This window comes from Mandrillus leucophaeus, unplaced genomic scaffold, assembly GCF_000951045.1.
Source record: "Mandrillus leucophaeus isolate KB7577 unplaced genomic scaffold, Mleu.le_1.0 Scaffold20, whole genome shotgun sequence".
Lineage (NCBI taxonomy): Eukaryota > Metazoa > Chordata > Mammalia > Primates > Cercopithecidae > Mandrillus > Mandrillus leucophaeus.
Window position 1 is genome coordinate 1,277,832 of NW_012102032.1, and position 17,854 is coordinate 1,295,685.

The 17,854-nt window shown below is 36.7% G+C and overlaps 1 protein-coding gene across 2 annotated transcripts in view; it reads right to left on the reverse strand.

Moving 5' to 3' along the window:
- The window catches only part of BRIP1 (BRCA1 interacting protein C-terminal helicase 1), a 190,342-nt gene that overhangs the window by 42,287 nt on the left and 130,201 nt on the right, over positions 1-17,854 (reverse strand). For both annotated transcript variants that reach the window (XM_011979158.1, XM_011979159.1), the window contains one exon: positions 1,583-1,695. In XM_011979158.1, coding sequence (XP_011834548.1) covers positions 1,583-1,695 — 113 coding nt within the window. The remainder of the gene's footprint in view (positions 1-1,582; positions 1,696-17,854) is intronic.

Genomic DNA, 17,854 nt, shown 5'->3' on the forward strand with positions numbered 1-17,854 from the left:
CTTCATTTTTAACAGAAAAGTTTATGAAGTAAAAAAAATAAAAAACAAAAATTTCAAAAATAGAAAAAGCTTATAGAATAAGGATATAAAAATTATTTTTGTAAAGCTGAATAATTTGTGTTTTAAGCTAAGTGTTGTAAAAGAGTCAAAAAGGTAAAAAAAAAAAAGATAAAAAGTTTATAAAGTAAAAAAATTATAGTAAGCTGGGCACAGTGGCGTGTGCCTGGAGTTCCAGCTACTTGGGAGGCCAAGGTGAGAGGACTGCTTGAGCCCAGGTGTTCGAGATCAGCCTGGGCAACACAGTGACGCTTCATCTCTCAAAAAGAAAAGTTAGAGTAAGCTCACAGTAATTTATTATTGAAAAAATAAAAATAAATAAATTTACTATAGACTAAGTGTACAGTGTTTACAAAGCCTACAGTTAGTGTACAGTAATGTCCTAGGTCTTTACATTCACTCACTACTCGGTCGACTCACTCGGAGCAGCTTATAGCCCTGTAAGCTCTATTCCTGGTAAGTGCCATGTACATTTGTACCATTTTTAATATACTGTATTTGTATATAATATTTTTACTGTACCTTTTCTACATTTATATACTCAATTACTTACCCTTGTGTTACAATTGTCTACAGTATAGTAACATGCTATACAGGTTTGTGATCTAGGAGCAATAGGCTATACTATATAGCCTAGATGTGTAGTAGACTATACTATCTAGGTTTCTCTAAGTACATTTTATAATGTTCCCACAACAGTACAATTGCCTAACAGCTCACTTCTCAGAATATATCCCTGTCATTAAGTGATGCATGACTGTATAAAATGATGATTTAAAAATGAGTTTCACAAAGCACAAATCTTAATGGGCAAGAATATTTAGAAATAGGAGTATCATGATTAAATGTTTAGTAGGCGTTAATTCTTTAGGACCGTGATTATGGCTTGCTTTAACCCTTCTTCAATTATTATTATTTTTTTTTTCAAGACAGGGTCTGGCTCTGTTGCCCAGGCTGGAGTGCAGTGGCATGATTTCGGTTCACTGCAACCCCCACCTCCCAGGCTCAAGCAATCCTCCTACTTCAGCCTCCCAAGTAGCTCACACCTGTAATCCCAGCACTTTGGGAGGTTGAGGTGGGTGGATCACTTGAGGCCAGGAGTTTCAGACCCAGCCAACATGGTGAAACCCCATCTCTACTAAAAACACAAAAATTAGCTGGGCATGGTGGCACATGCCTGTAATCCCAGCTACTCGGGAGGCTGGGGCAGGAGAATTGCTTCAACCCGGGCGGTGGAGGATGCAGTGAGCTGAGATCACGCCACTGCACTCCAGCCTGGGCGACAGAGTGAGACTGTCTAAAACAATAGCAAATTGTGAGTTTTGTTTTGGGAATAACTTATTCTTATTTACTCTTTTCAAATTCTACTTGTGACAGCTATTATTGAAAACATACCTGTTCTTACGGTTCCAGTTAAATAAAATTTTACCAAATTAATTATAAAGAGTAAAGTAGCAAAACTAGCTTTATATATATAGCCCTGTCACAGATAATATTATATTATATTAAATTTCACTCCACTTACCTACCAAGGGCCTGGTTTAAGGCCCTGTATGCTTGAATTTCATACCACTGACGGCCAGGTAAAAGACCTCTCAATTTTGAATGGTGGTCATTGTATCGTCGTTTTAGTTCAACCTAATAATTTTAAAATTATATTTTAAAATTTAGTAGATAATTAAAGCTCATTTTAAACATCATACTAACTTCTAACAGTCTGAATATACATATTTTTAGGGTAGAGATTTTATTTTGTTTTTCAGTACTGATTTTTTTCATTTCATTAAAACAGTTTTATTTAGCTTTACATTCCTTAAATTACGTAATGCATATAAATAATCAGCTGTGTGATCTCAAAGTTTTATTGCACTTACATTCATTAAATCCATACATTTTCAGTGTACAAGTAGATGAGTTTTGACATATATAGCAATGTAACCACCATCATATTATAGAACATTTTCATTACCCTCAAAAGTTCCTTCTTATCCCTTTATAGTAAATTTCTTTCCTCCATTGCTGGCCCTGGCAACCACTGATCTGCTTTCTGTTTTGCCCTTTATAGAATTTCATATAAATATTATCATATATTATGTAATGACTTGTGACTTTTTTCATTTAGTATACTTTTAGAATTCATTCATGTTGAAAGGTTTATGAGTAGTTCATTCTTTCATGTTTATCCAGTCTGGTAATCTCTGCTTTTTAATTGCAATGTTTAGACCATTTACATTTAATGTAATTATTGTTATGATTGGGTTTAAGACTACCACCTTGCTTTTTTTTTCCCCCATCTGTCCCATTTTCTTTTTATCTTTTGGATCAATCAAGTTTTTTTTCCCCCTATTAATGCTTCCATATTATTCCCACTACTGGATTCTTAGCTATGTCTTTGTGTGTATGTGATTCCTCTAGGGTTTATGATATACATCCTTATTAGTCCACCTTAAAATAATATTATACCACTTAACATATGATGTAAAAATACCACAATATACTTCCATTTCCTTTTATTGTCCTTTATGTGATTGCTGCCATGTATTTAAGTTTTATACATGCTATAAACTCATAAAACATTTTATTATGCTTTAAACAGTACATTCTTTTAATTTTAAATAAGTTTACAATTTTGAAATAAGTTTAGATTTACAGAAAAGTTCCAAAGATAGTACAGAGATTCCTTATACCCTTTACCCAATTTCCCCTAATGTTAACATCTTATATTACTATAGCTTATGTCAAATTAAGAAATTAACATTAATACATTAGTATTAAATAATCTACATATTTTATTCAGATTTCCATTTTGTCCCAAAAGATTATCTTTTAAGAGAGACTGTATTTACCCACAGATTTACCATTTCTGGCACTCTTCATTTTCTTATGTAGATTTAAATTTCCATCTGGTATCATTTTCCTTCTACCTGAAGAACTTTCTTTAATATTAGTAGTGCAGGTTTGCTGGCAATGAGTTCTTTCAGCTTTTGTTTTTTTTCTGAAAAGCCTTCACTATCTTCATTTTTGAGAGATTGTCCCTCTTGATCAAGAATTCTAAATTGACAGGTTTTTTTCTTTTGTTAAAAATGGCTTCTCATTATTTTCTGATTTGCATAACTCTGAAGAAAAAATATGCTATTGTCCTATCTCTGTAATGTTCCCCTTTTAGTGACTTTGGATTGGATTATAATGTGCTGTTGTGTGTATTTTGCTTGAGTTTTATTAAGCTTCTTGGACCTGTAGGCTTACAGTTTCTATCAAACTTAAAAATTTTTCAGCCATTATTTCTCTAAATATATATATTCTTCTGCCTCCAAACACTTCTTCTTCTTCTTGGACTCCAATTACAACTTTATATTAGACTACTTTATGTTACTCCACATGTCACTGACACTCTTTTTTTTCACTTTACACTTCATTTTGGATAATTTTTATTTCTAAGATTTTAAGTTCACCAACTTTTCCTTCTGCAGTGTCTAATCCATCCAGTGTATTTTTTGTTTCATATCGAGATATTTCACATAGGTATTTAAAAAATAGCTTCTGTTTCTCTTTTCAGTATGCTTGTTTTCTTCTATCTTCTTTGAACTTACAGAACATAAAACATAAGTTATTTTAAAAATCCTTGTCTGCCAGCCAGTTCTAACATCTCTGTCATTTCTGGTTTTGTTTCTATTGATTGATTTTCCTCTGTATTAGAGGTTAAATTCTCTTCTTTGCATGCCTGCTAATTTTTGATTGGATACTAGACATAGTGAGCATTAAGTCAGTGGTTACTGGATTTTGTTGTGAATGCAGTTAGGGTACTTGGAACCAGTTCATTATTTTGAGGCTTACCCTTGTTAGGGAAAGTCAAGAGCAGCCTTTAATCTAGGGCTGTTTTATCCCCCATACAAAGGTGAAACTCTACTGATTATTGTATCAAGTACCCCATGTGTTATGAAGTCTTTTCCCTTCTGGCTGCTGGGAACTCAAACTATTCCCAGACATTTGTGAACTCTAGGAATTCTTCTGCCTACTTATTGGTCATATGTAGCTTCCTCTCATGTATATGCCTATCAGTACTGAACCAAAAACTCAAGGGGACGCCTATGCATATACCTGGAGCTTCCTCTCTACGCAGCTCCATCCTCTCTAGTACTCTGCCTTGCAAATTCTAGCTGCCACGGACTTTCCCTAAACTTTATCACTTTAGCTCAGTGTGACCACTGAGCTCTGTTGGAGTTTATTCTCCCTGCACTGTGGCCTAGTAATTGTCTTCAGGCAATAATCTGGTGCAACTGTAGTATTCCAGGACAAGTATATCAAATGGTACAGTTGTCCTTTGGTATCCATGGGTGATTGCTTTCAGAACTTCCCTCAGATACCAAAATCCATGGATGCTCAAGTCCTTGATATAAAATGGCTTAGTATCTGCATAACCTATGTATATCCTCCTTTATACTTTAAATAATCTCTGGATTACTTTAATAGCTAATATGATGCAAAGCTATGCAAACAGTTGTTACATTGTAGTGTTTAGGGAATAACGACAAGAAAAAATCTGCACATGTTGAGTACAGAAGCAATTTTTTTCAAATATTTTCGATTAACACTTGGGTGAATCCACAGATGCAGAACCCATAAATACAGAGGGCCAACTGTGTATTTTTGTAGTAGAAGCCTAAATAAAGATACGTGGAGTTACTTTCTTGAAGAAAATCATTATATTGAAGAGACATCGGGCACCCCTATGTTTATTGCAGCACTATTCTCAATAACCAAGATATGGAGTCAACCAAGGTATCCAACAACAGATGACTGGATAAAGAAAATGTGGTACATATACACAATGGGATACTAAACAGCCATAAAAAAGAATGAAATCCTGTTATCACGCAACATGGATGGAACTAAGGACACTACCTTAAGTGAAATAAATAAAAAACATAGTTAAACACCACATGTTCTTGCTCATATGTGGAAGCTTAAAAAAGTTAATCTCATAAAAATAAAAAGTAGAACAGAGGATACTAGCAGATGGGAAGGGGAGGAGGAAGGGAGGAATAGGGAGATAATTGTTTTTTGTCTTGTTTTTTTGAGAGACAGGACCTCAGTCTGTCACCCAGACTGGAGGGCAGTGGTGCGATCATGGCTTACTTCAGCCTTGACCTCCTGGGCTCAAGTGATTCTCCCACCTCAGGCTCCCAAGCAGCTTGGACTGCAGGTGTGTGCTGCCATGCCTGGTCAATTTTTTTCTTTTTTAATTTTTAGTACAGATGGGGTCTTGCTATGTTGCCTACGATGGTCTCCAACTCATGAGCTCAAGAAAACCTCCCACCGTGGCCTCCCAAAGTGCTAGGAATACAGGCATGAGCCACTGCGCCTGGCTGAGATTTGTTAAAGGATATAAAATTACAGGTAGATAGAAGTAGTAAGTTCTAATCTTTTATATCACAGTAGGATGACTATAGTTAACAATATTACATCATTTCAAATAACCCTACACAAAGAAATGATAAATGTTTGAGATGACAGATATGCTAATTACTCTGATCTAATCAATAAACATCATATGTATCAAAACATCACTATGTACCCTATGAATATATACAATAATTATCTGTCAACTAAAAAATAAAGAGTAAACTTCTTGGAAAAATTTTAGACTTTCGAGATATATTAACAAAACTTATACAGTAGTTCCCTCTTATCTGCAGTGGTTTAAGTTAACTGTGGTCAACTGTGGTCCAAAAATATTAAATAAAAAATTCCAGAAATAATTTATGTTTTAAATTGCCACTGTTCTGAGTAGCATGATGACAACTCATGCTATCCTGCTCCATCCTACCCAGATGTGAATCATCCCTTTGTCCAATGTATCCATGCTGTACATACTACCCACCAGCAGTTAGTAGTCACTAGTCACTTAGTAGCTGTCTAGGTCTAATCGAGTGTCATGGTGTTGCAGTGTTTAGGTTCAAGTGACCTCTATTTTACTTAATAATACTTTACTAAGTTGTAAACCTACTCAAGAAAAAACAAAGTAGTTTCAGTGTAGTCTATAACACTATTAACTTTTCTTTTTTTTTTTTGAGACGGAGTCTTGCTCCATCGCCCAGGCTGGAGTGCAGTGGCACGATCTCGGCTCACTGCAACCTCCGCCTCCCAGGTTCAAGCAATTCTCCTGTCTCAGCCTCCTGAGTAGCTGGGACTACAGGCACCTGCCACCATGCCCAGCTAATTTTTGTATTTTTAGTAGAGTCAGGATTTCACATTGTTGGTCAGGCTGGTCTCGAACTCCTGACCTCAGGTAATCTACCCGCATTGGCCTCCCCAAATGCTGGGATTACAGGCATGAGCCACTGCGCCCAGCCACTATTAACCTTTTTAAATAAAAGAATATGCTTTAGGAAAGAAAACAGAACAGTACACTTCTGAAAAGCAGCTTTCAAACTGGGGGAGGTAAAAATTTTTATCTTACTAGAAGAGTAAAATCTAAGCTTTTTTCTTTTCTTTTCTTTTTTTTTTTTTAAAGACAGAGTCTCGCTCTGTCACCAGGCTGGAGTACAGTGGCGTGATCTTGGCTTACTGCAACCTCTGCCTCCCGGGTTCAAGAGATTCTCCTGCCTCAGCCTCCTGAGTAGCTGAGAGTACAGGCGTGCACCACCACGCCCAGCTAATTTTTTGTATGTTTAGTAGAGACAAGTTTTCACCATGTTGACCAGGATGGTCTCGATCTCTTGACCTTGTGATCCACCTGCCTCGGCCTCCCAAAGTGCTGGGATTACAGGCGTAAGCCACTGTGCCCAGCCAAAATCTAAAAACTCAAAACCCCACCCTTTTTATGTTACACTCCCTCAAAATAATCTGTCAAATTTCTAAAATGAAACTTTACAACTAGAATATAAAGGACATAGACTTTGCTTTTTTTTTTTTCTGACAGAGTATCGCTCTGTCACCTAGGCTGGAGTGCAGTGGTGAGATCTCAGCTCACTGCAACCTCTATTTCCTGGGTTGAAGCGATTCTCCTGCCTCAGCCTCCCAAGTAGCTGAGATTACAGGCACACACCACCATGCCTGGCTAATTTTTGTATATATATATTTTTTTGTTTTGTTTTGTTTTAGTAGAGACAGGGTTTCACCATGTTGGCTAGGTTGGTCTCGAACTCCTGACCTCAGGTGATCCACCCACCTCAGCCTCCCAAAGTGCTGGGATTGCAGGTGTGAGCCACCACACCCAGCCAATTTTGCTTTTTTTCCTTTTTTTTCTGAGACGGAATCTCACTCTACTGCCCAGGCTGGAGTATAATGGCACGATCTCAGCTCACTGCAACTTCTGCCTCTTGGGTTCAGGTGATTCTCCTGCCTCAGCCTCCCGAGTAGCTGGGACTACAGGCGTGTGCCACCATGCCCGGCTAAGTTTTTATATTTTTAGTAGAGAGGGGGTTTCACTGTGTTAGCCAGGATGATCTCGATCTCCAGACCTGGTGATCCCCCCACCTTGGCCTCCCAAAGTGCTGAGATTACAGGTGTGAGCCACCGCACCCAGCCCAACTTTGCTTTTTAGGACAACATAAGTAGTAAATGATAATATAATACCATAGTAAATATTAGATGATATATAAATACCCTTCCTGGAAATTCAGCAATAAAGCACATGATAATTTAGAGGAAAAAATACTTCAAAAATTCTGTCCAGCTGGGAAAAATATATGTATTTCCTACCTATCTCTCAAAAATGTAACTAAAGCATCTTCTCTTCTTTAACAATATTTTCCTCAAAGAAAGTTGACAGCTACTTTGTCAGACATAATAGCTTATGTGTTTTCAAAATTTCCTACACCATGGACAGACTGATACATTATAATGGTCACTGTTCCTAAGACAACAGTTGCTCTAGGAAGTATTAGTTATAAATGGAATATGTAGAGCTAATGCAGCAACTATTAGATTAAATAAAATTATATCTCCTTGGTCTTTTATTTTTCATTAACATAATTCAAATTTTCTCTATGACTACATTATTTTAATTTATTGCAAATTTTCACACACCTTTTACACTCCAAATGGCCTGTAAAATACTGCCAATATTTTACCCAGGGGAATTTATTTTAGATAAGAAGTTTAAAAACCTACAAAAAAACCAAAAAACTCCCAAACAAAAAACAAAACCCTGAAATGAACTGTATGTAAAGGTTAACTTGGAAATATTTATTACATAAACAGATTTTTAAAATTAATCAATAATAAAAATTACTTTGTGAGATCACAGTTAATTGGAAAAAGCAAAACTAAGGGTTAAGAAAAGGTAGAAAGTGAGTACACCCTATTTTAATGACATCAGAATCTATTTCACTGTACACTTAGGGATTATCAAGCATGAAAATCAATGCCCAATTTAAAATGACATACTGCATATGTGAAAAAGCCAGTTTCTCCTGCCAGCAAATAGCCTAAATGTTAAGTAAACCAAAGGCTGGAAGGGATTAGTTGAAATGTCAAAAGACAACCTTTTACTTTTACCTGCTCATCCTTATAAATACATTCTTATCCCTCAGGCATGCTTTCCAAACAAATAGTTTCAATGTGCACCAGCAAAAGGCCCAAGGCAAGCTCTGCCATCTTGTAACTGTCAAAGAGATTAGTCTTTGATCTATTTGGGAGGTCATGCCCACATTCACATTAGCCTTATAATCTAACAACATTATACCTGTTGACCAATGCTTCCTTAATGCCTAATGAGACAGACATTTTACATGATGGAAGTTAACTGTGAATGTTTTTTCTAAGTTTTGACAGAAAGTAAACACCATAAACTGAGCTCAAGTGTGGTTTGGGAAGATGATCTTTTAGATCAGTTAACATTACTTTTCAAATACATTTTACAAGCCTTTCCCAAAATAGAAAGCTACACTTAATTGTACCTTCTGGAAACAGTTTAAACCACTTGCTCCCTATCCCCAATAAATTAGTGTATGTGTAATTTTGGAGGGGTGTGAAGAGCAGGAAAAAGACAAACTATTTTATTAAAGGTTGCAAACTGAAGGCCCATAGTTGTGTTTTGTGTGGGCCTTACTGTGGCTTAAAATAATTAAAATTTATTTGCTATCATCTAAAAATCTGGCTATCTCACCACTGCCCTCAACTAACCCACTCATTTAAGTAACCTGTTTAACTCATGTAGCTGCTTGAGTTTGCAACCCATTGGTTCAGATGCTGCATAGATTCACAAAAATTTATCATTTCATAATTGAAGGTCAAGTTTGTACCAAATGTAAAGCACCCTTACTATGATAGTTTTTAGACAAATAAAATCTAACCTGACATAAGTAGAGGTAAGACCCTCAGCAGCAAAGGCATTGATAATTAAGACTGAGGCAGTTTAGAACTGAGTAAAAATACCCAATAGACAGATGGCATTCAAGCAGAAGTTATATGATTTTGGATTCTGAGTTTTACCATTATATCATAATGTACTTGAGATCGAACAGCAAGTTTCTTAAGTTCTCCATGCCTTGGTTTTATTGGAAACAGTATAAGTAGCAGAGCACTTATAGCAGCAATAGACAACATGAAATAATCAAAAGGATTATACTACATATGTCAACAAGAAATTAAGGTCACAATTATTAACATTAGACTTTTTCAACTTTCAGTGAAACTCAACAATGTTGGTCTTAAATAGCTTTGTACAAGAGTAGCCTTCTTTAAGTTTATCAGTAGCTTCTGAAAAAATAAATGGTGTGATAAATATGAGCTGGAACTATAAATGCATCTCTTCACTTTACTGCTGCTTCACATGAAAGATGGTGGATTTTATCCCAACTCATACCAATACATATTATATTTCAGTAATAAATGCCTTCCTGAAAGCAATCAATAGAAGAATATAATTTTTTTTCTTGTATGTAAGCTTGAAGACAAAAGTTCAAGCCTCCAAATGAGACTAAGGACAAATAATCAGCTAAACTACATAATTAAAAATATTAAGAAAACTTTGCTTCAGAAAAATAAACACATTTGTCTAGCAAACACTCGAGTAGAACAGTTTTATCTTTAGCCAAGGTGCAGGGCCTAAAGCCTAAACATTTACAGCAAACCAAATCTGGAAGACAGAGACTGTGCATTAGAGACATTTGCTGCTCCGTATCATCATAGTGTAAACACTTCTATCAGGGTATCGCAATATAAATTCCAATGGTTAGAATTATAAACTCAGCATAAGATCTTGTATGTGATATAATTTAGCTAGATTAAAAAGAATATAGCTGGTTTTATTTCATCTGGCATATTTTCAAGATTTTTGACACAGTTAACCAAATAGTGTGTGTGTATATATACACTTTTTTTAAATGGGGAAAATGAGTTAATTTCTGCCAAGAGTTAAGAAGCCAGGCTCCCTTTTAAGTAAGAATAATAATGATAAAAGCACATTAGAAATGGTTTTTAGTTGTTACTTACTTTCCCTGTTATGTTACAACTTGACCACAATAATCTATCAAGACATAGTAACAGCAATATATTTCACATATGCTTTAAGACTGTTTTGGATAAGGTGCTTTTTTTGTAGAGAAATCTATATTAAACTTAGTATCACTAATTGTCAATGTTGACAAAACTAACCTGGATATTTCAAATTTAAGAAACAGAACAAAATATAGCCCTCTGAAATCAGGTATCTCCTCTTCTCAACATATTCATCCTCAACTGGTTATAAAAATATAACCAGTTTTTCCTATTAAAAAGTTAATACTGTATGACATGCAAGAAATCTTAATATGCTTCTTCTGTGAAGGGCTAAGTTAAATTTTTTATTTTTATTTTTTAGAGACAAGGTCTTGCTCTGTCATCCAGAATGGATGTGCAGTGGCATGGTCAAAGCTCACTGCAACCTCCAGCTCCTGGGTTCAAGCAATCCTTCTGCTTCAGCCTCCTCAGTAGCTTAGGACTTACAGACACATACCACCACACCTGGCTAATTAAAAAAAAATTATTTTACAGACACAGTCTCACCACATTGCCCAGGCTGGTCTTGAACTCCTGGCCTCAAGCAATCCTCCTGTCTTGGCCTCCCAAAACTCTGGGATTAAGGTGTGATCCACCATGCCTAGCCTAAAAAATTCTTTTTAAGAGTAATGACCTTTGTGTCAATTTAGTTAGGTTATCCATGTTAAAATATTACTCAAACCTGCAAATGTTTAAATTATCATCTCTAGAACATGCCACCATTCATGTTATAGTTTATTTTGAGGAAGAAGGTATAATGGAAAAAAAGAAAAAGCACATGGCTTGGAGTCAAGGCTTTGACACTTAGATTGTTTGACCTTGGGCAAGTCACAGTACCCCTTTATAATTTCCTTTCTCAATTTCTTCTTCTGTAAGAAGAGGCCTGGAATTAGATGTCTCTTAGCTTTATTGAAGTTGGAGACTGTGTGCCAACCTTACCTTATAGAATTGGTTGAAGAAATAAATGACAATATGCATGAAACAGTAAAGCATCAGATACTAGAGGTAAGTGGACAGGAAAGTCATTACTTACCCCATATTTCTGAAACCCAGTGTAGGTTTTGGTGGACTTTAAATGCTATCATAATATATTGTTGCATGGTATGTGAAAGAAGCCATAAGGCTGTGGAGGCCATATAGTCATTACCTTAGTCTGTTCACCCCAAATCATTTTACCAACTGGACCAATTCTTTCTGAAAGAGCTTTGACTACATTATTCAGTGTTTGGCACATAACTTTAGGTGACTTAAAAAGTAAGTTTCTTGGGTTCTTGGAGTGGCTACTTTTTCATCAGGTATCAATGAAAATATATACATTGGCAGAATACATACAGAACAGTGTTCAAACAGTTTTGAAACAAATCTTTTAAAAAATAACTTCTACAATTGATCTTAAATTTTCTAAGAAATTGTAGCTAACATTAGCACTCTTTAATATCCTCCATAATACTTTTTGGTCACTTTTCAACCTATGAGGTGTTTTTGAAAGCATAACTATATAAAATATGTTAGTGGTATAATCTATGAGAATGAGTGCATGATTGGTACCATATTAGTCTAAATATTATTTTATCCAAATATCTTACAATCTAGAGTTTTTCTTGTTAAAGTCACATATGAGAGCCCAATAACTATGAATAAACTCTTGCTAGCAATAACAAGTAACAAAATAAAATATTATCTTATGTAAGAAAGCAGTAAATAGAACCAGAGGTTCTTAAAGAAATGAGCCAATATTAAGAGGATTTAATAAGGGGAATGAGTAGTGGTGCATTCAGCAGGTGACAGAGACCTACATCTACCTTATATAACATTGGAAAAAGGCAAGATCGCTCATGGAAGAGGCTTTTGGATGCCAGAAGATGTAATATGAAGCATAATGGCTCTCAGGGAATTATATAAAGGTTCCTGGCAATGGTAGCGTAAAAAGTAAAAGCTAATCCCAGTGAGAGGAGGCTCAGACTCAGCTTTCATTATGATTAAACCCTAACATCTAAAAACAAACCTAAGCAAGAGTAAGCATGTACATAAGAAAAAAGATTAAATGAGTACTGGAAAATACTGAAAATATACTTAAAACTTTAAAACTTTATTACCACCACAGTCCAAAAGATGAAGTATAACACTTTTGCTATCTAGATTTTTATTATTACATCCAAATTATGTTTCAGGGCCAAGTGTGGTGGCTCACGTTTATAATCCTTGCACTTTGGGAGGATGAGGCAGGAGCATCACTTGAGGCCAGGAGTTCAGGACCAGCTGGGGCAACATAGCAAGACCCTGTCTCTCACATGGAAAAAATGCTCATCATCACTGGCCATCAGAGAAATGCAAATCAAAACCACAATGAGATACTATCTCACACCAGTTAGAATGGCGATCATTAAAAAGTCAGGAAACAACAGGTGCTGGAGAGGATGTGGAGAAATAGGAACACTTTTACACTGTTGGTGGGACTGTAAACTAGTTCAACCATTGTGGAAGACATTGTGGCGATTCCTCAAGGATCTAGAACTAGAAATACCATTTGACCCAGTCATCCCATTACTGGGTATATACCCAAAGGATTATAAATCATGCTGCTATGAAGACACATGCACACGTATGTTTATTGCGGCACTGTTCACAATAGCAAAGACTTGGAACCAACCCAAATGTCCATCAATGACAGACTGGATTAAGAAAATGTGGCACATATACACCATGGAATACTATGCAGCCATAAAAAAGGATGAGTTCGTGTCCTTTGTAGGGACATGGATGCAGCTGGAAACCATCATTCTCAGCAAACTATCGCAAGAACAGAAAACCAAATACTGCATGTTCTCACTCATAGGTGGGAACTGAACAATGAGAACACTTGGACACAGGAAGGGCAATATCACACACCGGGGCCTGTTGTGGGCTGGGGGGAGGGATAGCATTAGGAGATATACCTAATGTAAATGACGAGTTAATGGGTGCAGCAGACCAACATGGCACATGTATACATATGTAACAAACCTGCACGTTGTGCACATGTACCCTAGAACATAAAATATTAAAAAAAAATAATAATGACCCTGTCTCTACAAAACAAAAATTAGCTGGGCACGGTGGTGGGAATCTGTAGCCCCAACTACTTAGGAGGCGAAGGCAGGGGGATCATTTGAGCCCAGGAGTTTGAGGCTGCAGTGAGCCATGATCACGCCACTGCATTTCATCATGGGTAACAGAGACTTTGTCTCTACATATATATATATAAAATCTTTCAAACATAAGCAAAGGTTTGATTTTTTTTTTTGAGACAGAGTCTTGCTGTGTTGCCCAGGCTGGAGTACAGTGGCATGATCTTGGCCATTGCAACCTCTGCCCCCTCAGTTCAAGCAATTCTTGTGCCTCAGCCTCCCTAGTAGCTGGGATTACAGGTGTGTGCTATGACACCCGGCTAATTTTTGTATTTTTAGTAGACACAGGGTTTCGCCATGTTGGTCAGGCTGGTCTCGAACTCCTGACCTCAAGTGATCCGCCCGCCTCAGCCGCTGAAAGTGCTGGGATTATAGGCGTGAGCCACCACGCCTGGTCACAAAGGTTTGATTTTTAAAATATATGATCACTTTCTACCTTTGAAATATTATTGCCAAGAATATTTGATTCAGAGCTTTTCAAATGTGAATGTGAGTTTTGGAATAAGACATATGGAATCATAGCACTTTGATAACTCATGTTTTATCTTAGAAAGTAATGCAGACTTCTGATTTCAGTAAGTTGAAAAAGAAAAAAAAAAACAAAACCCAGACATTTCTTTTTCCCTTGCCTGTCAGAGAAACTGCCTTCAAATTAAAAGATAAATAGGAAAGAGAAACACAGTCTCCAACTTCAATAAAGCTAAGAGCCATCTGATTCCAAGCCCCAGTATATGAACATAAAAGGTAGATGGACAAATGTGAAATGACTAAGCAGAAAAGAGAAAGTTCAAACCAACGTACCCACAGAGCTACTGCTAGGACATATGCCAGTCTGACCTGCAGCAGTTCAGAAAGTCTCAGGAAATGGAGGTATAAGGAAACTGTTGGGAGGATGTGTACCACAAAGATGAATGAAACAGTAAGCAAGAAACAAGAGGAAGATCTGAGACCCAGGAAACTGGCAATCCATCACAGTAGATCGACGAATCAAATTCCTAGGATGATAGCAGTTATTAGATGATAGCAGGATATTGGCAGTTATCTGGGCTTGATGAGCAACTTAGTCCTGACTGAAGTAGAAGATCAGGAGGCTCCAGAAGTGATGTCTCCAGGGGAAAAAAGGAACTGGCCTTTTATCTGAGAGGTCTGATAGAAAAACTGTATTGAGAGGCATGGCATACAACTATTGGAAGGTGACAAATTTGTTTAGATAAAGATCTTTTAAAAAGAGAAAAAAAGGGAGTGGAAGAGAGGAGGGTTCTATCAACCCTAAAGTTCAAAACAGAAAGGAGGCCAGGCGCCTGTAACCCCAACAATTTGGGAGGCCGAGGTGGGCGGATCATCTGAGGTCAGGAGTTTGAGACCAGCCTGATCAACATGGAGAAACCCCATCTCTACTAAAAATACAAATTAGCTGGGCGTAGTGGTGCATGCCTGTAATCCCAGCTACTTGGGAGACTGAGACAGGAGAATCACTTGAACCCGGGAGGTGGAGGTTGTGGTGAGCCAAGATCATGCCATTGCACTCCAGCCTGGGCAACAAGATTGTTGCTTGCGGTCCGTCTCAAAAACAAAAACAGGAAGGAAGGAAGGAAGGAAAGGAAGGAAAGGAAGGGAGGAAGGAAGGAAAAGAGAGAGAGAGAGAGAGAAAGAGAGAGAGAGAGAGAGAAAGAAAGGAAGGAAGGAAGGAGGGAAGGAGGGAACGAGGGAAGGAAATCATTTGATTACAGTAAACAGTATGTTCATAGTCATGATAATGTACATCATAACTATAAATTTAATTAAAAATTGTAATATAACTATATTGGGAGGCTATAAGAAGGAAAAAGCAGAGTAAGTGAGGTAAAATCCTGTCTCAAATAGGAATTTAATAGTTCATGTCTAAAACTGATTAAATAAAGATAAAATATGGAGGTAAATACCAGATAAAATAGCTGAAGAAGTGAAAGTCACTGTCTGTCAGAAGCAGGGGCTAGGAGTGGGGTGGCCAAAAGACTGTTATAAGAAAAAGCTATCTACTGTATTTAGTGTACATTAGATTCTTGGTAAGTGCTTTACTGGATGTTTTTCAACTTGATAAATCATAATTTAAAAACAAATGCAGATTATTAATTTTAATTCATTGCATACATTTGTATGCCTCACTATGTACAACAGTGGTGCTCAACCAAAAGCAATTTTGCCTACCAGAAGATAATGGCAATGTCTAGAGATATTTTGGGTTGTCACAGCTGGTGGCAGAGTGACAGTGGGGGGTGTCTAGATCCCACTACTAGCATCTAGTGGGTAAATGCTAGAGATGCTGTTAAACATCCTGGAATGCACAAGATACCCCTCAGAACAAAGAATTACCCAGTCCAAAATGTCAGTAGTGCCAAGTTTGAGAAACACAGCTTGAAAATAATTTCAGGCCACAAATCTGGTATACTTGATGCAGTAGGAAAATACACTAGAGTTATTTGTATAGCTTACTATAGTCACTGACGCACTGACTACAGTTAGAAAGTATAAACTGACCTCATTCCCAAGCTTTCAAGCCTTTAATCCTAGGGAAAAACAGGAAAGAGTGATGTTGTAAACATGGAACAGCAGTATCTACTACAGCTTATGTTATCTGAGACCTTAAATCTTTACAGTTAGAAAAACAGTGTCACCTGAAGCCCATCTACATGTCTACACTCTGTAGGCATTGGGAGAATTTGACTGAATAAACAGATTAAAATTCACAACTAAAATTCTCCTCTAAAGAAAAAAAATTAGTTATTTTCAGAGAAGCTAAAAAACAATCCCACCACTGCCCTTAAGGTAGAGCTGCTGATTATGCTCCGTGCCAACATAAGTAGGTAAGTGTCAATCAACCTTACAAGTCTTCAGGATGATAATTTCACTTTTAAATCCTCCAACCTAGTTTGAGGCAAAATTAATATGTAAAGGTCAAAGTTCCTAGTCTCACCAAAAATAAGATGAACACAAGAAAATAACTTCAGAATTGTTCAAAAATCAAAACCAAAAGTTTTTATTTATTATCCAGAGAAATTTCCAGCAACATTTTCAGGCATGCCTTTTTTTTTTGCTAAGGAAATACAACAACATGAGTATTAGGAGAAAAAGATTATCAACCGAACTTGCTTAAAATTTTGTGATTTTAAATATTTCTATCCTTGATCCCAAAATAGCTTTTAAAAATATGGAGAATTTTAAAAATTAACCTCAGCAATTCATCCATTTGTTTTGTGTTTTTTTGTTTGTTCATTTGTTTTTCAGAAGGGACGGAAACAGGGGTTTCATTAACCCATTTTTCACAGGCCAAAGTAAATATACAATTTGTTAACCTAGACAGCTTACTTAGATTTAGACTAGGTTTTAATTTTGGAAATTCAAGATATACTTAGAAACTGCTTTTAAAATACTGTTGGCCAAACTATCTTTAAAAAAAAAAATGCTGGGGGAAAAAAAGTACTCTGAGGAGGCAAAAAAGGTTTAAGTAATTGAGGATATACTCACTCTAGACTTTTAGAGGTGACAAGGTTTTTTCTTCTGTATCTGTGATGGAACCTAAGTATGTCCAAAAATTCCAAGAGCAAGTTGCTGAACTCCTAAATGTTAAAGAGTTAAGTATTACAGCACTTTAAGTTTATATTCACATCCATTTCCCCTGGGTAACCATGTATTATTATCAGAGCTATATCCAGGTGGGTCCCTGTATCAGATGCTACACTATAACCAGAACTCCACTCCACTCTGACCTCAGGCTGTGTTCCTGGATCTGGTTTCCCGTAAGTTAGAATGTCCCAAATCCTGAAAATGGCATACAGAGTCCTAAGTGATTTGGCTCCTAAATACCTCTCCCAGCCTCTATTCACATGCCATTCTCCCAACTCACCACTTCAGCTTCTTTCAGTTCTTGGAAACTGCTATCCTCTTTCCACCTTAGAACCTTAGCACATGCTGTTCTCTCTGTTGAGAATACTCTTATCCATTCTGTACACATTCACAACTCCTAGTTTTCTTTCCAGTGTCAGGTTAAATATCACTTCCTCAGGAAGCCTTTCTTGATCCCCAAAGACCTGCTATAACATTCTCAGGGTTGCTGTGACTTTTTCTTATAGCCTTCATCACAACTGTGATTGTTTCTTCATTACGTT